This window comes from Simochromis diagramma, unplaced genomic scaffold, assembly GCF_900408965.1.
Source record: "Simochromis diagramma unplaced genomic scaffold, fSimDia1.1 OVJJ01000802.1, whole genome shotgun sequence".
Taxonomy (NCBI): domain Eukaryota; kingdom Metazoa; phylum Chordata; class Actinopteri; order Cichliformes; family Cichlidae; genus Simochromis; species Simochromis diagramma.
The window spans coordinates 20,221,617-20,248,150 of record NW_024387492.1 but is presented as its reverse complement, the minus strand read 5'-3'; the positions used below and the strand labels follow the sequence as shown (position 1 = coordinate 20,248,150).

General features: G+C 39.3%; 1 protein-coding gene across 1 annotated transcript; it reads left to right on the top strand.

The window, feature by feature from the left end:
• The first annotated feature begins 6,545 nt into the window (after positions 1-6,545).
• On the top strand, positions 6,546-26,001 carry znf512 (zinc finger protein 512). The gene is made up of 16 exons (XM_040017905.1): positions 6,546-6,824; positions 11,522-11,654; positions 11,773-11,831; positions 12,027-12,085; positions 15,209-15,783; positions 15,998-16,087; positions 16,804-16,908; positions 17,306-17,430; positions 17,841-17,927; positions 18,038-18,136; positions 18,243-18,410; positions 18,605-18,802; positions 18,879-18,980; positions 19,626-19,688; positions 20,087-20,185; positions 20,505-26,001. Exons 2-16 carry the CDS (start codon positions 11,555-11,557, stop codon positions 21,270-21,272), a joined length of 2,697 nt encoding a protein of 898 aa, XP_039873839.1. The 5' UTR covers positions 6,546-6,824; positions 11,522-11,554; the 3' UTR covers positions 21,273-26,001.
• Positions 26,002-26,534: the final 533 nt, after the last annotated feature.

The window sequence follows — 26,534 nt, the reverse complement described above, 5'->3', positions numbered from 1 at the left end:
CAGTGCTATAGGACCAATTCTGTTTACATTACACATGCTTCCCTTAGGCAGTGTTGTAACATCGTAGACTAATGTGCCTGTATTAATTCATCTCCATATTATTATGTGACGGTTTGGAGTGGTTGTATGTGTGTCACGTTTCTGCTGAGCCATTGGCTGTAATGGGGTTGGACTAATTAGAGGCAGGTGTAACTGTTGCATTGTATACCTCAGCCTAAAGGCAGCTGAGTTGCAGAGGCTGGAGTGACCACTGGCTATCTACTTACAGGGCGGTGGGTCTCAGAGGACAACCGATAACCCTGTTGAAGTCAATGTGTGGAGTGCAACTGGCTTTGGGGCATAACTGGCTCTGGCCTTGGACTGTGTGATTTTACTTGATCCGCAAATGGGACACTGGACTATTTAATCTTTTACCTTTTTGATTATTGTGTTAATAAATTACCTTTTATGGACTGTCATCTTTTTGCCCACGGCTGAGACGGTTGGTCAGACCTAGAATCTTTAAGTGTGTGTTACATATACATCAGGAAAATTCTTTGTTTTATTTTTCTTCCTTGCCCTTCTAGATCTTTTTGCAACTAGTTGCTCCCTTCTCCTTCCTTGCTGTCTTCTTTCAGCTGCCCCTTCAGGTGTCAGCCCAGTACATAATCTGCTTCTTTGTCTCCAACTGCTAAACCTCAGCTGTCCCTCAGATATACTCATTTCCAATCCTGTCCAAACTGGCCACACTCACGGAAAATCTTATTTCTGCCAGCTCCAGATTGGCTTCCTGCCTTTTTGTCAGTGATACTGTCCAAACCATATATCATGTTATTAACATTTTTTTTTTTGAAATTGCTATTCCTTGTTGTCCATTCCTGCCACTCACCTCCACCCGGCCTCCATTTTCTTCTTCACCTCTCTTGTGCTTTGAGTGGTTAACCCTGGATATTTAAACTAATACTACCTCTGCTCCATGCATCTTCATCCTTCAAAATATAGTTAACGCAGCTTAAGTAAAACTATTATGCAGAATCATATCATTGTGTTCCCGGATCACAATTATAGATTCATTAACATGTAAACCACTTTGTTGCTGCACCTGCAGTTAACTTTAATTGCATATGTGCATCTACAACCCCATTTCCAAAACATTTGATACACTGTGTAAAATGTAAATAAATAATGCAATGATTTGTACATTTCATAACATTTTATTTTACAAACATTTCTTGCCAACAATAACAAGAAATTTTTTTTTATTAAAAAAGACTTTGAAGCAGAGGTAAATGGGAGTAGACATAGCTGTACCCTATAACGTGGTCAGTGAGTGTATAAAAGCTTCCTATAGACATCTCCTACTCAACATATCCTTACAAATAAGAGTGCTGTGAGAGGGACCCGCCCCCAAGTCCCAGGCTTTTTCACTGCTGATGCCTTCATGGTCTGCTTGAAAACTTTGTCATTTGTAAACACTGAAACATATGCGAATGATACATTCACAAAGAATAATGAATCTGTACGAATGTAGCTTCTCTGATAAAAAAAAATAAAATAAAAAAAATAAGCAATGAAATGTTGCACTTGTGATTTACCTGTAACCCACTGCTGGATGTGTTGTTAAGAAAATGGACAGATCTGTGTCACAAGTTCCACTTTCTGTGTCCTTAAAGACAACTTCATAGAAGCTCAGAAGGCATCAGTGGTGTAGGTTTCAGAAATGATCAGTAGCTGACTTGCCGCTCCAAACAAACACCCCGCCAGCTGATTTCTATTTTTCTCTTTTCCCTCCTCTGTAGTTGAGCGTTATTGTTCAGTGAGCTCATGCTGTGCTCGGTTGGAATTAAATGTTGTTCATCATGATTGACAACTGAGAAACACTGACAGAGAAAACTGATGCTTAGCATTCTGTAATTACTATATTTTTACATGGTGTCATTTGTATGAGCTAAATTCTTCTCTGCTTATCTAGACTGAATACAGTGGCTTGCAAAAGTATTCAGCCCCCTTGAACTTCTCCACATTTTGTCACATTACAGCCACAAACATGAGTCAATTTTATTGGAATTCCACGTGAAAGACCAATACGAAGTGGTGCACACCTGAGAAGTGGAACGAAAATCATACATGATTCCAAACATTTTTTACAAATAAATAACTGAAAAGTGGGGTGTGCGTAATTATTCAGCCCCCTGAGTCAATACTTTGTAGCAGAGGTGTGGACTCGAGTCACATGACTTGGACTCGAGTCAGACTCGAGTCATTAATTTTATGACTTTAGACTTGACTTGAAAAAATGTTCTAAGACTTGTGACTTGACTTGGACTTTTACACCAATGACTTGGGACTTGAATTGGACTTGAACCGGTTTACTTGAAAAGACTTGATATTTCACCCCAAATATAAAATTTAACATGCATATTATATAGAGACTGAAAATGTGACGTCATTCAGGGGTAAAACTGCAAAGGATTCTGGGAACTCGTGGCAAGCGGTACTAGCGCACGCAGGCTTTCAATTGAACTCAGTTATACAGCGATAAAAAGAAACACAAAAATGTCAAGAAGCTGTTGTATTATTAACTGCAATAGCCGGTCGCATGACAGCCACGGGAAGCCGACGGGTAAAGAGATCGGTTGTTATCGGATTACGTCGTTGAAGAGAAATTGTTCGAGCCATGTTTCCGAAGTAACAAAGAGGCGACGGATGGCCTGGATTGCAGCCATTCAAAGACCAAATATAACGTCCCAGAACACTCCAGCTCACAGGTTAGTCTGCTCCAAGCATTCCCACAAAGGCAAGTCTGCTGTTGTAGTTAATGCGTCATTTTCATAACATAACTGGTGATATAGGTTACAAGCAAGTCTGGCGCTGAACAGAAATGGTCGCGCTATGCTCCTTTGTTTATTGTGCATAAATAGTAAATTGTCCTGACACAATATTGCATTTTGCTTCTGTTATTATGGTACATTGACAAAAACATATACTTTTATTCACAGGATAAAACAGTTGTTTTGTATCACTAATTGTCCAGTGCGATTACAGCATACAGTATTATTGTCACTGCTACATTTCTGTAACGCGTACCAGAAATTATTTCCACTGCTAATTAATTACCGTTGAGCTCAAAGGTCCTATTAATAAACGGCTAACGAATGTGTATTTATGACGACGATTTGTGAGACTGGTAAACTTATGATATGTACGATGGTCTTTCGTTCTACACAGTGCATTTCAAGGTCCTGTACCCATCCGTCAGTAAACTGTACCTGGGCTTGTTGCAGTGACCGGAAGTTACTATCGTGCCAAACTAGGTATCCCCGACAGAATTTGTTTCCCCTGCGTCGGGAGCACACGCTGGACTGTCCAAATCACGGACAAACAGTATCCCGCATTGTTGATTTTTAGTTTACAAACACTTCTTATAATGACTAACTACTCCTGACATTTTTGAGATCTTAGCTCTTTATACAACGAAGTTATAGTGGGATACAAATAATATCAGGCTGGTCCTGCCACAATTTGTTCCCCCTGTGTAAATCACGGACAAACAGTATCCCACATTGCTGATTTTTCGTTCACAAACACTTCTTATTATGACGCATTTCTCCTGAAACTTTGGAGGATTTAGCTCTTTATATAATAAAGTTACAGGAGAATAAAAATAGTTATTAGCCAAAAAGTTTATGGTTTATTAAAATAATCCCATCTGATACCCCGTGAGCAATAAATATATAATTTTCTGTTGTAACCCTCAAACTGAATGGTAATGTAATGATACTAATTTTTCACAAAATGAAAACATCAGTACTTCCTGCGTGCTCCCAGCACAGGGGAAACAAATTCTGTCGGGGATACCTACTTTGGCACGACACCGGTCCTACAACCGCATCCAAGAATAACATGCAGCTTATCTCAGAACTGTCGGTGAAAATTATTCTTGGAGCTAGGTTTAATTGAGCTGCATTTTAAAGAGGTGCAATTTCACAATTTGTGTATATTTTCTAAGTTCACTATTTTGTCATGTGTTGAGAAAAACACAGATTTAAAAATTACATGGTCTAATATTTACATTTAGCATATAACTGCAACATGCTTTTTTTCGTTGTTTTTTTTTTAAAGACTCGAAAGGACTTGAAATTCAAAGTTTCAGACTTGTGACTTGACTCGGACTTTTACACCAGTGACTTGAGACTCGACTCTGACTTGCCTGACATTACTTGAGACTTGACTTGAGACTTGAGGATAAAGACTCGAGACTTACTTGAGACTTGCAAAACAATGACTTGGTCCCACCTCTGCTTTGTAGAACCACCTTTTGCTGCAATTCCAGCTGCCAGTCTTTTAGGGTATGTCTCTACCAGCTTTGCACATCTAGAGACTGAAATCCTTGCCCATTCTTCTTTGCAAAACAGCTCCAGCTCAGTCAGATTAGATGGACAGCGTTTGTGAACAGCAGTTTTCAGATCTTGCCACAGATTCTCGATTGGATTTAGATCTGGACTTTTCCTGGGCCATTCTAACACATGGATATGTTTTGTTTTAAACCATCCATTGTTGCCCTGGCTTTATGTTTAGGGTCGTTGTCCTGCTGGAAGGTGAACCTCCGCCCCAGTCTCAAGTCTTTTGCAGACTCCAACAGGTTTTCTTCCAAGATTGCCCTGTATTTGGCTCCATCCATCTTCCCATCAACTCTGACCAGCTTCCCTGTCCCTGCTGAAGAGAAGCACCCCCAGAGCATGAGGCTGCCACCACCATATTTGACAGTGGGGATGGTGTGTTCAGAGTGATGTGCAGTGTTAGTTTTCCTCCACACATAGCATTTTGCATTTTGGCCAAAAAGTTACATTTTGGTCTCATCTGACCAGAGCACCTTCTTCCACATGTTTGCTGTGTCCCCCACATGGCTTGTGGCAAACTGCAAACGGGACTTCTTATGGTTTTCTGTCAACAATGGCTTTCTTCTTGCCACTCTTCCATAAAGGCCAACTTTGTGCAGTGCACGACTAATAGTTGTAATGCCAAAATGAGAATATTTAGTCTGTAGCGTGACACTGAAATTCTGCATCAATAACAGATGATGGGGTTTACTCTTTAAAACTGGATCAAATTGTGGTTTAAGAGTAAGGCTGTATTGGCAATGAGGTGATTTCAGTTACTGTAGAAATGGGCCTCTGTTAAATGATTGTTGTGTACTTACTGAAAGTTTTTCTGATTGTGTATGCAATAAATCAGAATGATAACATGTCATTTGGTTTATTTCATATAGCTTTAGATCATCATCAATTAAAACTTGTCCCTTGCTTCAGTCTATATCAATTAATGTGGCTATTATTAACCCCCTGACTACTAAAGTCTGCATGTTTAACAGTGACACATTTATTTCATATTATAATGCTGTCCACAGTCTAACTCTAATGTGGCAGTGATAAAATGTTGGTTCTCCTCATACTTACCTTACATTTCTTAACTGGATTATAAGCTGATTAATAAATGTATTTATTTATTAATGGTTCAGTGGTAAATAACTTTATTTGTAAGTGTGTGCAAGTGTGGAAAAAATAAGCTAAACAGAGATTTTATCACTCTGGCAATGTGTGCAATATATAAGCTTCATTTTAGGAGAGTCATTACTTTTTAATTCCTCATATAGGAATTATTGGTTTATTTTGCAACATAAAACAATAAATTAAGTATAAAATACTAATGAGCAGAATGAAGTATAAGTTGAAGAAAAGCTAAAATGTAATGTGCCTACATGAAGACACAGGGTCTGAAGAGGTAAAATGAAAAAAAAAAAAACCAAAAAAAAAACTATGTAACAATGACAGAAAAAAAACTTGACTGAAGTTACTAGTAGGGCTAAGCAAATAGTGACAATTTAATTTCAATTACAGTTTCCTAGTCCAACAATTTTTAGAAACAATAATCAAAACCTTGGATATGAACGAAATGGCTATTACGTTGCCAGAAAATAACAAGTAAAAATGTAAAGTTTTTAAGTAAGCTACCTGCATTAAACCTATTATTATTATTGTTATTTTAATTGAAATCGAATCATCTTGTGAGTCACAAAAAGCTAATGGGGTTACACTTTCAAGAGTTGCTTACCTAATGTTAGGTGCTTAGTTAAAATTAATCAAAAATATTCAATTTAATAAACTCAAATAAGAGGAACATGTCACAGAATTTCAAAGTGTTCAATTTAGTAGAATCAATTTGAACATTTAAATTTGCCGTGTATTTGTAGCCAATTCGATCTTTCAAAAGTGCCATATTATACAAGTAAAAAGTAATCATGCGGAGGAGGGGAGTTTTACGAATTAGGAATAGAAAAAAGTATCAGTGGTCTCCTTCTCTCCATTTTTCAGTTTGGAACATTACTCCCAATTCTTCATGCAACATTTTAAAAACCATTTACTAAGTGCTTTTCCACTTGATAACAGGTTCATAATTAGAGACGATGTGGTAACGGCTTTGTATTATTCCGAGGCGTACTATTGATTCAGATTCCACAGCTGAAGCGCTGAAATTGCGGTGTTTCCCACGGCCCCTGAAGGCAGCGGCAGATGCGGGTCTTATTTGTTCTCTCCAGCAGGAGGGCGTTCCGCTGAAGAACATACGAACACACTGTGGTGAATTATGCCGGCGTACGTGCGCACTGATTCATATTTAGATGCTGCCACAGCTTAGCTGTTATCCCAGGGTCTGTGTTTTTGAACCCCGGGCCTTCCTTGATGTTAGCCTTCCTGGTGGTAACACTGCCGGGGGAAAGGCGACAGAGGAGGCCAGGCCCGAAGACATGGAGGCTAGCCGTCCTTGCAGAGGGAGTGAGCTGTAGGACGGTAGGCGCTCTCTCTCTCTCTCTCTTGCATTTCTTCCTCCGCTAAGAAACAATGAAAGGCAGACAGGACAGGTTATAGTACCTCTGCTTAGAGGGAGGGGAGCTTGAAACCTTTCTACCACCAGTTCTCCTTCAGTTTCAGCTTTCGGATGTTTTTTTCTGCCCGTCGTCGTGAAAAAGCCAATTTTTGAGTTTTTTCCTTATCCACACAGACAATGATGGTGGTGGCTGCAAGTCTTTTTGGCTCAGTCCGGGAATGGCTGGTCTCAGAGGTTTACTGGACCGAGAAAAACATCACACACTTGACGTTTTAACAGTTTTCTGGCTTTATTTCATATCACAGTTTCTGGCATCCAGTGTCCTCAAACGTGACACATAAATATTTAAGCACTATACAAATAACATTCAGGATGAACACACGCACTGTAAACACAACGGGTGCTGAAGCCAGATTCATCAGGTTCTTTAAAAAAAGTCTCCTCTGCATAATTATGATTAATGTAATCACTTCAGTGTGCATTTAAAATAATAATTCAATACTAAGTGTGAATTTTAGTGTTAAAAATATAAAGAGTGCATGATTGAAAGGGGCTAGGAGAGTAAATATTTGGCTAAACGAACCCTAATGGGAGTAAATAGGCTGATATGCATGGCTGCTTATGCAAGACTCATTAAGTTCATGTCAGCAAATATTTGTTTTGTTTACTAGACAAATTTTTAAGAAAAAGGAGACTTAGTTTTGAATGAATGTCTTAAACACAACGTATGATCTCTTTGATTCAGTTAATTATAATAACTGTAATCAGCTTTTTTAATTTAATTCAATTTTATTTATATTGGGCCAAATCACAACAACACTTGTATCAAGTCAACCTGCATTTGTTTAAAAAATTTAAACAAATGCAGGTATTTGTTTAAAAAATTATTATAAACTAGGCGCACAAATGTTTTAGTTAATCTAAAAAAAGATTATTGGGAGGAAAAAAGAACATAAAGCTAAAGTAAAGTAAAAAATGTGCAGGACATGCTGAATCTGAGTGAGCTACATGCAGAAGGTACTTTTGTTGTGATATTTGATCTTCACTTCCTAAAAACCGAATTGCAAAAACATTAAATGGAGCACTGAAAGTAACAAATTAAATTAAAACGAAACATTTTTAACACTAATCTAAGCAAACCCCCTTTGGAAACTAAAGAAAACTTACTTAAACGAGAAAATTAAATAAAAATAAGGCAGCACAGTGGTTCAGTGGTTAGTTCTGTTGCCTCACAACAGAAAGGTTTGAATCCACTGTCGGGCATTTCTGTGTGGAGTTTGCCTCTCTGGGTGCTCTGCCTTTCTATCACACTTATAATGCATGTTAGGTTAACTGGTGATTCTGAACTGGCCTCAGGTGTGAGTGATTGTCTGTTTTTTTGTGTTAGCCATGAAACACTGGCAACCTATCCAGGGTGTATCCTGCCTCTTGCAGCTGAATAAGTGATAAGCTCCTGCCTCCGCTACCTTGAATTGGTTAAATAGCAGAAGCTGGATGGAAAGAAAAATTAAATGATTCTAACCCCGTGCCCGTTTGTTTTCATTTTTGTTAAATTCTAGATTACACTGCTGAGGATAGTTAAGGAAATACTCAATCATAACAATATAATAGAGTCACTGAAGCTTCAGGATATCAGTGTGTCCAGTTAGACCAGTGTGAATCCTTTTACACTCTAACAAAAGCAGAACTAGAGAAAAATCAGTCAGCAGGGATAAAAAGAGAGCATTGGTCTTGCCTTTTTGGGGAATTGTCTCGTTGCCTCTCCGCTGCACCTGCTGACACTTTCATTTGCACTAAACCAGGTGAAATGATTTATGCTTCTTAACTGGACACATTAATATCCCTGAAGTTAAAATGTGTTTGTATTAAACTGTGATGATCCAGCGTTCCCTTAATTCTTTGAGCAGTGTCATTTATCACAGCTTGGTAATAAACCCAGGATGACCTTGTGCCAGCATAGTAATGTTTTTATAAGTTATTGATCCACAATATGTCTGCAATAGCTCACAGATGTTATTGGTATTGGAGGATGTGTTAATATAATTCCAGATGTTTGTAAATAATTCATCCGCAGCAGATGAAGATGGATGGATGGATGTTTGTAAATACAAAACTACAAATTCAAGCACATCATCAAATTTGTTTATATTTGAGCAACTCTGGCCAAATTGAAAACATCTGAGTTTCTGAGAATTTCTAAAAGGGGGGTTGGAGGGCCTAGGGCGAGGGGCAGGGTACACCCTGGACAGGTCACCAGTCTTTCACAGGGCTAACACATAGCCACAGACAACCATTTGAACTCACATTCACACCTATGAGCAATTTAGAGTTTCCACTTAATGCATTCCCACTAACTGCATATCTTTTAAATATATATTCTTAAATTACAGTGGGGCAAAAAAGTATTTAGTCAGCCACCGATTGTGCAAGTTCCCCCACTTAAAATGATGACAGAGGTCAGTAATTTGCACCAGAGGTACACTTCAACTGTGAGAGACAGAATGTGAAAAAAAAATCCATGAATTCACATGGTAGGATTTGTAAAGAATTTATTCGTAAATTAGGGTGGAAAATAAGTATTTGGTCACCTCAAACAAGGAAAATCTCTGGCTCTCACAGACCTGTAACGTCTTCTGTAAGAAGCTTTTCTGTCCCCCACTCGTTACCTGTATGAATGGCACCTGTTTGAACTCATCATCTGTGTAAAAGACACCTGTCCACAGCCTCAAACAGTCAGACTCCAAACTCCGCCATGGCCAAGACCAAAGAGCTTTCGAAGGACACCAGGAAAAGTATTGTAGACCTGCACCAGACTGGGAAGAGTGACTCTACAATAGGCAAGCAGCTTGGTGTGAAAAAAATCAACTGTGGGAGCAATCATCAGAAAATGGAAGACATACAAGACCACTGATAATCTCCCTCGATCTGGGGCTCCACACAAGATCTCATCCCGTGGGGTCAAAATGATCATGAGAACGGTGAGCAAAGATCCCAGAACCACACGGGGGGACCTGGTGAATGACCTGCAGAGAGCTGGGACCAAAGTAACAAAGGTCACCATCAGTAACACACTACAACGGCAGGGAATCAAATCCCGCAGTGCCAGACGTGTTCCGCTGCTGAAGCCAGTGCATGTCCAGGCCCGTCTGAAGTTTGCCAGAGAGCACATGGATGATACAGCAGAGGATTGGGAGAATGTCATGTGGTCAGATGAAACCAAAGTAGAACTTTTTGGTATAAACTCAACTCGTCGTGTTTGGAGGAAGAAGAATACTGAGTTGCATCCCAAGAACACCATACCTACTGTGAAGCATGGGGGTGGAAACATCATGCTATGGGGCTGGTTTTCTGCCAAGGGGACAGGACGACTGATCCGTGTTAAGGACAGAATGAATGGGGCCATGTATCGTGAGATTTTGAGCCAAAAGCCTCCTTCCATCAGTGAGAACTTTGAAGATGAAACGAGGCTGGGTCTTCCAACATGACAATGATCCAAAACACACCGCCCGGGCAACAAAGGAGTGGCTCCGTAAGAAGCATTTGAAAGTCCTGGAGTGGCCTAGCCAGTCTCCAGACCTCAACCCCATAGAAAATCTGTGGCGGGAGTTGAAAGTCCGTGTTGCTCGGCGACAGCCCCAAGACATCACTGCTCTTGAGAAGATCTGCATGGAGGAATGGGCCAAAATACCAGCTACTGTGTGTGCAAACCTGGTAAAGACCTATAGTAAACGTTTGACCTCTGTTATTGCCAACAAAGGTTATGTTACAAAGTATTGAGTTGTATTTTTGTTATTGACCAAATACTTATTTTCCACCCTGATTTACGAATAAATTCTTTACAAATCCTACCATGTGGATTCATGGATTTTTTTTCTTCACATTCTGTCTCTCACAGTTGAAGTGTACCTCTGGTGCAAATTACTGACCTCTGTCATCATTTTAGGTGGGGGAACTTGCACAATCGGTGGCTGACTAAATACTTTTTTGCCCCACTGTAGTTGTTGAATTACACATTTTATTTGGTGCTTTTCTGCAAATGGTCTAATAACCCTAGCAAAATAATTTAATTAGCTGCCTGTCTGATGAGTTTGTGATCTCACAGATGGACTCGGATTCCACAGTCTGCATGTTGCGACGGCACACGGGGCAGTTTTTCATCTCCTTAGATAGATCATCCAACTCACAGCAGATCTCCAAAACAGAGCAAAAACTACTGTTGTCAGCTGTGGTAGCCAGTAGAGAGTCTACAGCTAAATGATACTGAAGACATCACAACAGAAAGCTGCCCATAACTGTAGGGGATCACAAAATGGAAAGGGTGGGGTGTAGCTGGTTAATGGTGAAATGGTTAAATGAGCCAACAGATGTACTTGGTTGACCAACCCAACCTACTTTATATCTAACAAGCTGAGGTCATTTAATAAATAGGGCTCTGTAAATATTTGATCGTGTAATTAATAAGGTCAGTGATCCATTACAGTTCTCCAATCAGTTTAAGGCTGTGTAATTACTTTTGATGTAATTAGAAAGCCAGCATGTAATCCCATCCTGAAACAAATACAATATATCCAAATTAAGGTATTTCAATAACGTGTGCTATTTTGGTAGAGGTATCTGTTTTCTGTTTTATTAGATGTTCTGTTTTTTTCTATGCTGTCAGTGGTGATTTCTGAGCAGGGTTGGCCCTCCTAGTATGGACCCCGGCCACATCGGAGGGGATATGTCACCTTTGTATATGCCAAGAAAGAGGAAGCCTGTTCACTCACTTTCAAAAAGTGGAGTGCAATGTCCAGGTAAAAAAAACACATCACACAGCAGCGTGCATCCATCATTGTGGCCATTTACACTGGTAAAACTTGGTAATTTCATCTTTTTAATTGTGTCTTTTTTAATACAATTTCACTTTTAAAGCTGCTGTCCAGCGAATGCCAGAAAGAGCCTGTGAAGTAAATACAGTTGGGTACTCAGAGGTAAGAATATACATCTATAATGTAAAAACCTACGTCTTTTATTGTTTCTGAGATAGTATATGTAAGGAGCAGGCAGTCCTGCTAGCATGAACGCTGTGACTGTGTTTCCATTTTCAAGTGTGGTAATAAAAAATCAGTTAACTTCATGCGCACAGCTGGATCTCTGCTTCACAGTTTTCTCATCGACTGTTTTAGGAGGATGAGTCCCAAACTGAAGACGGAGTAAAGATGAAGAGAACTTACAGTAGGAAAAGGTAAGAGGCTGGTTAACCTGGTGATTATACATTGTACTCTTATATAAGTCATTCACAGTAAACAGATATCATATCTAAACAAGTACACAGGTTTCAGTAAAATACATCATTGTTGATAAGTGCAATGCCTTTTAAAAATCTGCATACAGAATTCTTTTGTTTAGATTTCCTACATGATAAAAGGTACAGTTAGGATAAACTTCCTAATGAGATGAGGAAATTCAGCGTTTGCACTTGCTGCTTATCCACATGTATACATGCAGATATTAACCAAATGGCTGGTATAGGTTCAGGTAGAATGAGCTATGGATCATTCAGTTTTGAATATGGTGTTAATTTAAGGCTTCAAAAGCAAAGCACAGGGCAAGGAAGTTCAAGAACAAAAAAGGAAGGCTTTGCTTTGCAAAAAAAATTTGTTACACAGAATAAACAGAGTGAAAAACATCTTACAGCAAGAAGTGAAAGGACAGAGTCTGGTACATAGAGAGTGGCAGACACAGTGAAGGAAGGACGCAAGATAAAGGTGGCAGATTAAAGAGCAGGTAATCACTCTGGCAGGAGGAAATACACAAGCTCAGGAAGCGAAGGGTGTGAGAGGATATGTGAGTATAAAATGGGAAATGATAAAAGAGAGAAAAAAGAAAGACAAAAAATGACCTGGGTCTTTAATTTTTCTTTGCACTGAAAAACTAAACAAATGGGAACACCCATCATTAATGAGTGATTAATGAAAATAAAATAAGATTAGATCTAAAAGAATCATAAAACCCGGCTCCACTGTTGTGCTCCTTCTTGGTTTTGGCTGTTTAAACTTTGTTTAATTAATTAATTAAATTCAATTTGCTACAGAATTTATGTGCAAAGTGCTTTTTTAAGTGCTGCTCAAAAGCATATATGTTTGTATTATATTAATAAACAAATAGTTCATCATTTATTTACCTGCATTCTGTTCATATTGTGCAGTATAGCAACTGTATATAAAAGATGAACCTAAATATTGACGCAAAAGGTGGAGTTGCTTGCACCTGTATTCTATATAATGGCCTGAAGGGGGATCAGATTGGATGTAGCCACTAGGGCTGTGCGATATGACAAAATCGTGACATTAACACGTATGTTGTTTCATGTTGTACTCTTCATTTATTTTGTGTTGTTGCAAAAACATAGGGCTAGGCGATATATCGAGTTTTTTAAAAATATCGATATATTTTCATACGAGATATAAGATGTGACAATATTGTTTATATCGATATAGTCTATGTTACGTTATAATTATACGTGTGGAGCCGCAAGTTTGCCTCTCTTTCGTCCACTTTTGTCTCTACGCAACATTACTCGGCCTCGCCTCTCTTTCACTGAACACAACTCCCTCCCCCATAGCTTCACCTGCAGGCAATGACAAGATGAACACGGCAAATCTCCGTTAACGATTTACCGCAGATCGCCCCTGTGCGTGGGGCTGGACGGCGTCAATGTGTTAGCGAGCTAACCGCGCTAACGAGCTAACTGCACTAACGAGCTAACCGCGCTACCGACATGCAGCCCACAGGGGCTGCATGACCTAAAATCCTTTCATTTTCTCAAAAATCGACAGTGCGCCTTATGTATGAATTCTGGTTGTGCTTATTGACCGCGAACCGATTTTATGTGCTACACGGCGCTCAGCAATCTGTCAAAAAATGTTTTAGTACGACTTTGGTAAGCTACGAAGCTGCAGCGTTTGATGGATTGTCGGAGCATTACGGCTACCGAGGAGCCTCGCGGAGTGATACGTACTGTGCTTCAACATAATATTACCGTATTGTGTGTATAAGGGCCATAAATGGCACCTGTTAAGAGACATGGTTACAAAGAGGATTTCAAACTCAAGGCTGTCAGTCACGCCGTAGAAGTTGGGAACAGAGCAGCTGTGAAATCTGTCTGTCTTTGTTATTATGCTCATTGTCTTTTAGTTTACATTTTGACTGCACAATTGTGAGCTTTTTGTTATGCACAAAAACAACATTGTTTTCTTTAATTTATGGAGCATTATTATTTAATAAATGCTGATAATTTATTTTTGAGTAATTTCTTCATGTACATCTACGCTGTATGTTAATAAAAGTGCCTGTGTGACATCTGGGACACAGCTTTGACTAAGAACTCTCTTTTTGTTCTTACTTTATGGCTTTAAAAAGAAATATCGAGATATATATCGCATATCGCCATCCAGCTAAAAAATATCGAGATATGATTTTTTTGGGTCATATCGCCAATGACAATTCACTGTACTTACGATTTCCCTACAAAAACACACTGTTTACTGCAATTTTTCATTGCTTCATTGACAGTTTGTAGTAGTCACTGAGGCACCACAGAAGGACCAGCCAAAACTAATCGAAGAACTTATTTCATCATAACAAGAAAATCATTGCAAATGAGCTGTGTCAGACACATGAATGATATCTAAGTTATTCTTATTTGTTTTCTTAAATAAGGGGCTACCTCTGTGTCATGGACATGATTCGGTTATGAAAAGCCTGACACGGTGTAGAAAACTGTAATGTGCCGGTTATGAAGCAAACTGGTCGAAAGATTTTACAAATGAGAAGAAAAAAACAAGCTGTCAGGTGCTCAAAATAGACCTCACTCTCAAATGTTACAACAGGTTTTTCCACATGGCACGCTATATAATAAAGACTCACAATATCTATTAATATATAGTAAAGTTATGGTTTCATGTGTTGGTCAAAACACTTGACTCCAGGTATGCAACTCTCAGCCGAAAACAAGTGTATTTGCCTCATTTATCATGAGTCCAAAGTATTGCAGGAAATCCAGAACGTAGCATACAACACTGCAACAACAGATATGTGGACGAGTTGAACCATGCATGTCTGTATGAGTTTAACGGTGCACTTTATGAGACTGGACACTCGATGTTTACAGACTGGGTAGTTTCTAATGACCATTAGTACTTTTGATGTAGTGGTTACAGAAAATCCACTATATTGTTATATATATTTTATTTACACCCTCTGACCCACACTACAGTTAAATAATCTGTTCAGGACCAAATGAGGTTCCTGTCTGCATCAGCATTTTAGAAACTTTTAATTTAAGTTTTTTTTTTTCTTTTATTAGGTATGAGGACCTCCAGAGTGTTTCCCTGGGAACAGTAGATTACTCGACAACCAGCTGTTCTGTGATGTCATCAGATGGCCTGGCCAATGGGTCAGACCCAGGGTCCATCGGTCCGCCCACTGCAAGGCTCCCTCCAAGACTGGTCGCGAAGGATGTTTGGCCTCAAGGCCCAGAAGCTAGCGGGGAGCAGTCCCAGCCTCATGATCAGAGCTGGAACTCCAGCAGGGAGCGAGGACCTGACGCCTGGGCTCCAGGCAGAGACCGACCCCAGGACCAGGTGTGGAACTCTGGCAGAGACAGAGGGGGACACTCCAGTCAGGACCAGATATGGATTCCAGGCAGGGACAGAACTCAGTGTGGGCCGGATCAGTCCTGGATGACAGGCCGGGAGCGGGGTCCTGATCAGGGCTGGGCAGCTAGCAGAGATCAAGGACAGGATCAGGCCTGGAATGGAGGCAGAGATCCAGGAAGGGACCGGGACTCGTCAGGGCCGGAGCAAGGGTGGGGTACTGGCCGAGGCCCAGATCAAGCCTGGAACAACACAAACAGGGATAGAGGGAACGTGTGGAGACCTGGTAAAAATGACCATATGGACTGATTTTGTTTTGAACACTGTGAAATGTCGTAAAATAATATGAGCTTCTTTCATGATATCTGCAAGCTACAAGCGAAAACCAGAACCTATAACACATGTGCGAGTGACAGCTTATAAGAGAAGTGCAGGCGATATATGTGCAGAGTAGATGTCATCATTTAGGTTATGATTTTTGATTTTGTCTAATTTTTAAGACTTGAACATGAAAAAGGTCCAGAGGCCAGAGATGGAGCCAAGCCCCGCACCCAATAACTTCACACAGCCACCAGAGGGCAGAGAATCCTGTAAGTTTTCAAGGAGTCTGCATTTAATGCAAAACTGAAAACTCTATATGTTACATTTCTATCTCACATATCTGTTTCATGCTGCTTTTTTTGTCTTAAACTGAATATTATTTCCATGTTAATAATACTTAGGACTGAAGTAACTTTATAAATCAGAACTATAGTTAGACATAAATCAGGAATTTGAAAAGTTGTTTCACAGTTTGTCCCTAACCATTATGGGAAAACAATATGAGGCCGTTTTCTCAAGTGCACCACCTTCCTTTCAGTCTTGGCAGCAGTACTATCAGCCACTAATTTGTTTTGGCAGAGCGTCTGGCACACCCATAGCCAATGACTGTTTCACTGTTTGATCAGAGAATCATTACAGAGAAGCATTTTCCCCTCATTGTAACTTATCGTGAGGTTTCTCTAAGAGCCAGGCTTTCTGTAGCAGGAATGCTGTAATCATAATTCAACAACCAACAAGCATTCATGCATTGAAAAGAAAACATTGTATATACTTGTATATATCTGTGTATCTTTTATCTTTTATTTCTAAAGTAATTTAATATAAAATTCTACATGCTGCTAATGTAGAGATGACAAACTTTGGCAGCAGTCTCTGCATCTAATCAATAAGGAAATTTGACCTTATTAAATAATAATTATGATAAAATAGTATAAAAAGAAAAATAAGCTTGATTGCATCCAGTCATTCAGTGTGAATCTTGCAGGTTCAGATGCTGCCAGTGCTGGTCAGGCCTCAACAGCTCAGCTGAACGAAGACCAGAAACCTTCAATCCTGCCGGCTAAGAAGGAACCTCCTACTTATCCTCCAGGTCAGGGCAGCAGCTGTTTACCACAGATTTATGTGATTTAATAGAAAGTAATCTTATTACACTATGTTTTATGTGCACTTCTTTGATTGAAACTGTCAATAGGCTTTATCTTACTGCATTTTTCTTGCTTCACACAAGTATGAGTTTTAAAGGGGATTGGGGGGGGGGGTATTTTATCTTGATTTAAACTGATTGTAAGAAATTGAAAAAGATGTTGCTAAAACTTTTATTAAATTTGAATGATTAAAAGTGGGTGCTGAAGATAATCTGTAATTTAATCAAAATATTATTGTATATTAAAATAGGTAAGGAGTAAGCTGCTTCTTTTTGTGATGCTCTGTGCGTCGTGTAAAGTTAAAAAAAAAGGAAAAGTTGCCTATTTGTTGACATCAACTAGGAAGCCAAGAGGAACGTTGGCAGCTCCAGATTGTTGCCAAAGGAAGAGTCACCTGTCCAAAGTGTAAAAGTGTGAGCAGGAAGACTGTGGAGGGGCTGAAGAAACACATGGAGAACTGCCGACTGGTGAGCCCTTCATGCATAATAGTGATATTAGAGTTTTGGACCATCTAGCAGGAGCCTTCTGCTTTACTGTTTCTCCTGGAAGACTCTAATAATTAGTTATTACTAGTAATGACATTATTTGGAATAATTGGAGTAAATAAATTATGTTTTGTGTGGTTTTTTTATAATTTTTTCCAGGATGTCAATTTTCTATGAAACACATTCTGCGCTGAAACCAGTTCACAAACTCTTCATATTAAGCATCAAGTTTTTAAAAAATGAATGGGTCTGTAGTGTGGTTTGTGCTTTACATTTGCACTGGGAAAACCTAGTCTGACTAATATTTCCATAACATAAAATCTGCTCGTGTTCTTTGCTGGTGTAAATGTTTACCAAATGAAAAAGTCACTGTGTCACTCTGTTATCTGTAGCAACCTTTTACCTGCCAACACTGTGGGAAACAGCTCAAGTCTTCAACAGGGATGAAGTATCACATCATGGCTGACCACAGCCACTTGGTAAGACTACTCAGAAATAAACATTTTCAGTCTTAGTTTAGTTTAGTTTAGTTTAGTTTAGTTTATTATGGTATTACTGAGTTTGTTGCTACCTTTTCCTGCTTTTGTAGCCTTCAGCTGATGATGCCAAGGACCTGGATGATCGTGCTATAAAAGACAAGCTACGTAAAATCCTGAAGAGACTGGGCAAATTAAAATGTTCCAAAGAGGTAAAATTTGCACGTATTGTGCTGTTTTAAGAAAGGAGATTTGATGAAAGTAAGATAAAAGATTAAACTGGTGGTGTGAAAAAATGTGTTTTATTTTTCTTTATAGGGTTGTAATGCTGCATTTACCAGCATCATGGGCTACGTGTATCACATGAAGAAGTGTGGAAAGGAGGAGTCCGAGCTGGAGAAAATGCTGCTGAACTGCTCTCACTGTGGGAAGACGTATAAATCCAAGGCTGGTCTGGAGTATCACCTGAAATCAGAGCATGCTCCTGTGAGTCATATATGTCATCGAAGCCACTAAATACTATAAAAATTGTAATTCGTTAATACTCTTCATTCAAATTTAAATTAATAGACAATTAGACAAGATGCCAGCCTTGTTTTGTCACCTGTCCTTTTAATTCAAGTGTCTGTGAAACTCTTTGTGCCTCATCTCCATTAAGTTTATTCTCTTGGTTCATCCAGACCCCACAGAAGACTGAGGAAGATGAGGCACTGAAGGCTCAGAGGGAGGCTAATCCAGAGAGGACGCCCAGCGGCAGGGTGCAGAGAGCCTCGGCCCAGGTGGCCAACTTCCACCTGGCTGAGATTGCCAACAATGAACTGCCCAAAGACTGGCCCAAGAGGAAGTTTCAGTCCGACCTGGTACCAGATGACAAGAAGGTAAGAGAAGATTCACTAAAATTGAGTATGTACTGAACATAAATGCGTTTCTTCTTTCTCCTGACGCTCTTTTCAGTTGAAATATGCCCGACCCGGCCTCCCTGCCTTCAGCCAGGAGGTGCTGAGGAAGTGGAAGAATGAGGTGAAGCTGCAGAGGAAAGTCCAGTGCCCCAACCAGGTAGAAAACAACAAGTCTTATTTTTACCTGTTTAATTGAAATCAGCAGACTTATTTATTTTCTTATCTGAGTAATTGGATCAAGATGTCAAGAACAAGTGTAATTAGCATAACTTTGCCGGTTCGATCCCCAGCTCTGTCTGGCCTGGTCGTTGTTTCCTTGGGCAAGACACTTCACCCTACTGCCTACTGGTGTTTGTTGGCCGATGGCGCGATATGGCAGCCTCGCTTCTGTCAGTCTGCCCCAGGGCAGCTGTGGCTACAACTGTAGCTGCCTCCTCCAGTGTGTGAATGTGAGAGTGAATGAATAGTGGAATTGTAAAGCGCTTTGGATGCCTAGAAAAGTGCTATATAAATGCAATCCATTATTATTATTATTTTTTCAATAACCTGAAATGTTTCTCTTTGTAAATGTATGTTTTTAAAGAGATATATGGAGATATTTTATATTTTATTTTATGTCATATATACACTGTTGCATTGGTGAACATTCATAGTAAACATGGCCGAAGTTTCAAATAGAGAGGTCAGTGTATATACAAGTAATCCCTGTGGATGTGTATGATGTCAAGGGGAGCAGATGTCCATAACATGGTTAACACAGCATTCACAGCCCATAATATAACATAATGTGTGTCGTTGTCAGGGTTGCGGTTGCACCTACACGAGTGTGTCTGGACTCAAAGCTCATCTGGGACTCTGCACGAGGGTTTGTCTCTTTTTTTCTTTGTTTAGGAAATAACAAACTTACAAACTTTCTAGGATTAGCAATACATTAAATGACACCAGGTATAATTAAGTTGAAACTCATCAATGTATTAGCATGAAACCCTTCTAATGCTTCATCTGGACCGGCATTTACATGTTCTTTTAGTCAGCTCCTCAATTTTTTGGGATGATTCTTGTAAATTAAAGAATGAAGTATTAAGTTTGTAAAAGCTGCTTTGAACAGAATTTTAAAAATGTGTGTATTTGTAAAATTATTCAGTCAGTTACTCAGACCATTAAGTGAAATATAAAAGTCAGTGCACTATGCGCAGTTAATACATTATTTGCATTAAATTCTTATAATCTTTTCAAGGCTGCTTTTTCCTGATCTGATTCCAGGGCGACTTTGAGGCCGGTAAATACAGATGTCTGATCTGCAATAAAGAGTTTAACTCTGAAAGTGGAGTGAAATACCACATCAACTCTGTCCATTCACAGGTAATGAAAAGTTCACAAGTTTCTGGCTTGAGCCTTCTTTGTGTAACTGTATGTAGATGACATTGCCATGAATGCATATACTCTATATCAGGGGTTGGATATGAGCAGCTCCATAGTGTAGTTGTTTAAACTCATCAGGAAAGTTTTTACTAAAGACATGAATAAAGTGATGTCTCAGACTTACAACAGCAGAATCAGACTTCTTTTTGCAAACAGACGAGCTGCCCCCTTCTGGCCTATAATGCAATAAATAATAAATAATGCAAGTTTAGTGTATGTTATATAATAGCACCTCTTCGTGCTGCGTGTATCTCAACAGGATTGGTTTGTGACGAACAAAAAAGCCTCCAAGAAGTTTGAGAAGTTCCTTAAAAACCAGCCCAAAGAGGTCGTCCGTAATGTGGATAAGCAGACTGTTGATCAGTACCATCATCATCACCTGCAGCATCATCCTCATCATCATCAGCAGCAGCACCATCAACAACACTCACATCACCACCATCATCAGCAGCAGCAGCACCACCAGCTCCAGCACCAGCCTCTGCAGCACCCACTTCAGCCGCTGCATCACCTCCAACACCAAACTCAGTACCTCCATCCAGAGAGGCAGAACCTTCCTCCACAAGTGGACCCCCAGCCCCAACAGCCGATGCTCCAGTACACCAGTTTGGAGCCTCCTCCGGGGCCAGTGTGGGTCGATATGGACCACAGAGGAGCCGTGCTGGGGCCGGAGCAGGCCCCGATCGAAATGGAAATGGCTGACAAACCTGAGGAGGACAGTGGTGGGATGGTGAAGGATACAAGGAGAGGGAAGGAGGAAAGAGGAGTAGATGTAGGGGAGAGGGGGAAGGCTGATAGGAAGCAGAAGGATTGCTTCACTTTCGGCGGTAGCAGCAGAGGCGGAGGTTGTGGGCGCAGCAGCAGCAGTAGCAGTAGCAGCAGCAATACCGGCAGCTCATCGAGCGAATCGGAGGTCGAGCAGCAGGAGCGGCAGAGACAGATTGACCAGTGGAGCCTGAAACGACCGGGCATCATGGGCCTCTCACTGAGGCTGGAAAGCGACAGAGAAACATTTAAAAAGACCTAAAAAAAACACACTTTCCTTCACATTTCAAATGTCTGCAGCTGATTTGAATGGAAGTAGAGAAAAAACGGTGAAGCGAGAAAAACGTCTGCATAAGTTTTCCACAAGACAAACCTGTGAGACGGCAGCTGAGACAATTAAATCCACTAACCTTTCGGAAGTGACGGTGGATGCCTTGAAGACATGCTCTCAAGCTGTGAGCGTGGAAAGCTCAGACTGCTCGTTTCCAGAGGCTGTTTCTGTCTTGAAATGGTTGTCGTTGTATAACCTTGAGAAATGTAGTTTATCGTGTTTATCTGTAACAGATTGTTTTCACCAACTTTAAACGTCTTATTGTTTTAAAAGGTTTCATAAAACTCTTCTTGTCTTTCATGTTTTGATTTAAATGGTAAATGGCCTGTATTTGTATCGCGCTTTACTCAGTCCCTATGGACCCCAAAGCGCTTTACACTACATTCAGTCATCCACCCATTCACACACACATTCACACACTGGTGATGGCTACATTGTAGCCACAGCTGCCCTGGGGTGCACTGACAGAGGTTAACCTGAACAGAGACTGCCAGGTGGAGTGTTTACTTGTACTTGTCTAGTCACGCTCTCTGAAGACATTTTGTGCCTCTCGAGTATGATTAGTATAACTTCATACTACTCATCACTTTTAATTATGACTGATCACCATCCTTGGTGAAGTAATGTTGGAAATGACAGGATCACTGTTCACTGGCTTGGATTCTTCTGTCTGTCTGGTATTGTTTTCATTTCAGATTTTTTTAATATAATTTTGTATTTAGTTGCCATTCTTAAGTGAAACCTGCTGACAGTTTACAGACTTTTTGGCATGTACATGTGACATATAAGTAGCAATGAAGCAAATCTAATGTAAAAGGAAAGAAATGAAAATAACATTGTATCAACTAACACTTTATTTCCTAAAGTGTACTGGAAACATCAGTACTGTTCTTATTAAGTGCAAAACAGCTTAAGCAAGTAATCGTGTCCATTGTATGACTGCAACTCATATCCATCAGTTACAGAATATAATGAGCAGTCTGAAACCACGTATCACCAACACAGCTGGAAATTCCCTCCTAAACTGAATCTCTTGATCCTGATAATGTTCTGATAATCTCTTGAGAACTTGAAGGCCATATTACACATTTATTTTCTTATTTTGCTTTTGATATTAGTGAATATATGGCACAAAATGTCCAGTTTTTCGCTATAATCACTTCTAAACCTCTGGTAAAGATTTCATGCGCATAAAATCAGTAACATTTTCCTTAATCCTGTGAACAAACTGACAAATTAACCAAGCACACAGCCTCCTTAGTGGAGGTAGCTACAGGATGTACCCCCGGTTAATTAAAGCTCTGTTCGTGTAGGATTATTTGATGTAACCTGTGAAGTCGGAAACCTTAGAAAATTTGTTATGTACCAAGAAACAGAAACAAACATAGTTTAATTTGTTTGCGTAGAAATTAACCCGTGAGTGACATGGCGTGATTTTTTGTTCTTTTATTTTTGTTGAAGTGTAGAAATCCTTTATTTGCCAAAACCTGGTTCAACGTCAGCAGTTAAAAATAATCTTAACTCAAGTTATGCGTGTGTTGCTTTATTGGCTTTATTAGATAAGTGCAGTGAAGAGTGACAGGAAAGTGGAGGGAGAGAAAGAGGTTGGATTCAAACCTGGGCTGGCTGCTCCCAGCAACACAGTGTATGGTCACCTATACCAAAAAAAAAAAGAAAAACATCAGTAAATGTTAAAAACTAATATTTTGTCTCTTCTTTATTTCACATTTTTATGTCACATTTGATTATGTTGTGCAGACCTTCAGTCAGAGTGCATGCATCCTCCCAGCTCTCCTCCACTGACATAAATGCAGCTGACTGGGGTGTGATGAATGGAAGCTAACTGTCATGTAACATGAAGGATATTCACTCTTATTTAACCGACAGCATGTAGCCTAATGTTTACGTACTCTGTGTTTTGTATCTCCTACAGTGGGAAATTGTCATGTCAGTCAGTTCTGTGATGTTTTCCTATAAATGTGCATATTTCTTTACAAATTTATTTTGAATGTATAAATGTGTTTAGTTCTTGTTTCTCCCATTTCTTCTGCACTCCCATAGAGCTGGATAAATGAACCATTTAACACAAATTGTCTCTTAATCAGTGAAATTATGTAAAATGAAAAACACCCATGACTGTATTTACTGTGTTTGATTTTCTTTAAAGTGCTTTAACTCTCATTACCCTCCATCAGATGCCTTTAGGATGAATAGTTGGTGTTGTTTAAGTCTCAAATTAGAAAACGCATTATTTTTTATTTTTATTGTTATTCTCTGTTAATTTTAAGTGTTGGTGAACATTTGGTTCTGAGTTGTGTCAGGACCTCTGCATACTTACTTGCAAGTCTCTTTTTTTCATTTTTAGACTGTTAAGACTGAAAAGTCTTTAAAACATTAATTTTACTTTAGTTTTATATCTGTCTTTGTCACTAACCACTGCAGATTTCTTTTGATGGTGTTTGTACGTATGAAGGAAATAATTATAAGACTTAAGTCGGTAGTTTCTAATCTTTGTGGGTTGTGATCTCATGAAGTGAAGCCAGCATCTACCTTCATGAGAGATTGCGTTTTCTTTGTGGTCACTTTATTAGGTACACCTGTCCAATCTTAATTCGATTCAGTTCAACTCTCCGAATGTAAAGCCTACTTTCTGTCTAAAATATTGAGGGTTTGCTTAATATATGAATTCTTTTGTATTGTAATATGATGGACGAAAACATTTTTGTCATGATGAGCTCTATAATAAACACAATAGCACATTTCTGATATTCTTCAACATAATCTACACATAAAAGTAGATTTTTTTAGAGCCGAAATAATTTACAAGATAACTGATACTGATAGGTGCTGGAGCCAAAACAGTAAAACACCTGTGACAAAATAGCTTGAATGAATTAAAATAGCTCAACAAAATAGCCCAATTAAAGAGAAAACAAATGAGCTCAATTAAGCTCAACAGGTAAAATTATTAATATTTCTCCTTCTTTGGGTGTTCACTTTCGGGGGTTACCACAGCACATCATCCTCCACATTCTTAGCCTCTAGGGCAGGGGTAGGGAGAGAGCCGGTGTCCTGCAGGTTTTAGATCTCACTCTGGGTCACCACACCTGAATCTGAAAATGATTAGTTCATTACCAGGCCTCTGGAGAACTTCAAGACATGTTGAGGAGCTCATTTAGCCATTTAATCAGCAGTGTTGGATCAAGGACACATTTAAAACCTGCAGGACACCGGCTCTTGAGGCCTGGAGTTCCCTACCTCTGCTCTAGGGTCACACCAACAATCTCCCTCTCCATCCATAAAACTTCTCTGGGTTTTTCTTTTTCCACTTACCTTTCAGCTCCATCATCATCGTCCTTTCTCCACGGTCCCTGCTCTACACGTCCAAACCCTCTCAGCATTACCTTTCTAACTTTGTCTCCAAACCTCTTAACCTTTGATGTACTCATTTCTAGTTCTGTCAATCCCCTAAATACAATAAAAGAGTAACAATACAGTAGAAAGCTGAAAAGAATTCAGTTAAATAGATCACATTCAGTAACTCAAAATAAAATAAAAGTGACTTCCTAAATGTAGCAAAACGTGTATACGTACAGCTCGTTTATGATGCTGAAAAGGGTCATTTGGGGGGATTCCATTCAAAACTTTCCAGTAACGCCTTACAAAAGCTTATTACTCCTAAGACACTTCTGAGTCACCATGACGTACTGTACTGTAATGCTACTCTGCTACAGGTGCTGCTTACAAAAAAAGTGTGGCTTACAAAATATTAAGCAAAGATTAGAAGGACTGTGTAAAAAATTAGACAATTTATGTTTTATTATTTCTCCCCCCTTTTTTATGGCAGTCATATTTATAATAAACTTTGTTCTCACCCTGCATGCACTTTGGCATGTTTCACAGCACAAATGAAAGCAGACTTGCATCAGCCTTTTCTATTTGACTAAACATTTGACCTATTTAATAACTGAAGCTCTGCATTTTATGGGATAACACCGAAATATGTTTTCACCATAACAAAACTATTGAGGTCACTGTGGTTCAAACTTTGCTTTTTCCTGCTGTCTTCCTGTCCTTATATTGTAGACCAGCATCTGTTAATGCTGGAGCACAACTCTGACATCTAGTGTGAGTTTTTATTCTAATTTTTTCTGTTCCATTCAACTGGAAACAAGTAGTGAGAGGCGCTCAAGATTTCCATTTGATATTAGTAATGTAAACATGATTTGATCTCAACCTCCTGTTAGGTGATTGATTTCTAAGAGGTTTCAGTTCAATGGTCATACTAGAAGTAATGCTGGGAGCAGAAGTAGTTTATTGTTGTTGAAGTGTTTTTAATGAACTGACAAATGATAATGATGAAAACTGATATCTTGTGACTCAACTTTTAACCCTCTTCAAAAAAAAAAAACAACAGTTCGATATCCTGTATTGTCCAGGCCAGATTTAAATAAAGGTTCAGTCCGTTAGTAGCCATGTAACATCTGTAAACAGACCAAGTGACTGATTTTTTTAATTTTATGAGACATGATTTTTATTCAAGTGACAACATTTATTCAACAATTAACACCACATTGTTTTTTTATTAGACGTTATGTGCTGCTGTTGCATAGTACTGGCAGTGTTATAACAACAGATAATAAAGATTTATTCATGCTCATTCTGTGTCTTAATAATACTGAGTGGAGGCTGGCATAAAGAGTGATAGGTAAAGGATTAACCCCACTGCATCCCCCAGTAGAAATGCCTGTCTTAATTCATATCTTTTAAACCATGGCTCTTCTTTCTTGACTGCAGCAGTGGTATTCACATCTCAAATCATCTCAGATTATTGCTCCATCGTTGAAACTTTAACCCGACAAATTTGGGGTTGGCTCTTCCTTGACATCTTATTTGAACTGTGGCTGTGCATCAGGCAGGTTTGAGGAGTCCCAGTCCCAGGCTGCTGGACACTGGCGCCACCGGCAAGGATGTCCTGTTTCCCTAAGCTTTTTATATTGGCAACTCAACTGTTAAAACTATTAATCAAGAATTCTAACGACATACAAGGAATATCAATTTTTAATAAAGACTTCAAAATAAGTCAATTTGCAGATGATGCATCTATTTTTTTTTTTGAAAGATAAATTAATGGTAGAGAAAACTAACTCTCTTAATATCAAAAAATGTGAACTATTCCCGATTCATGCAAGC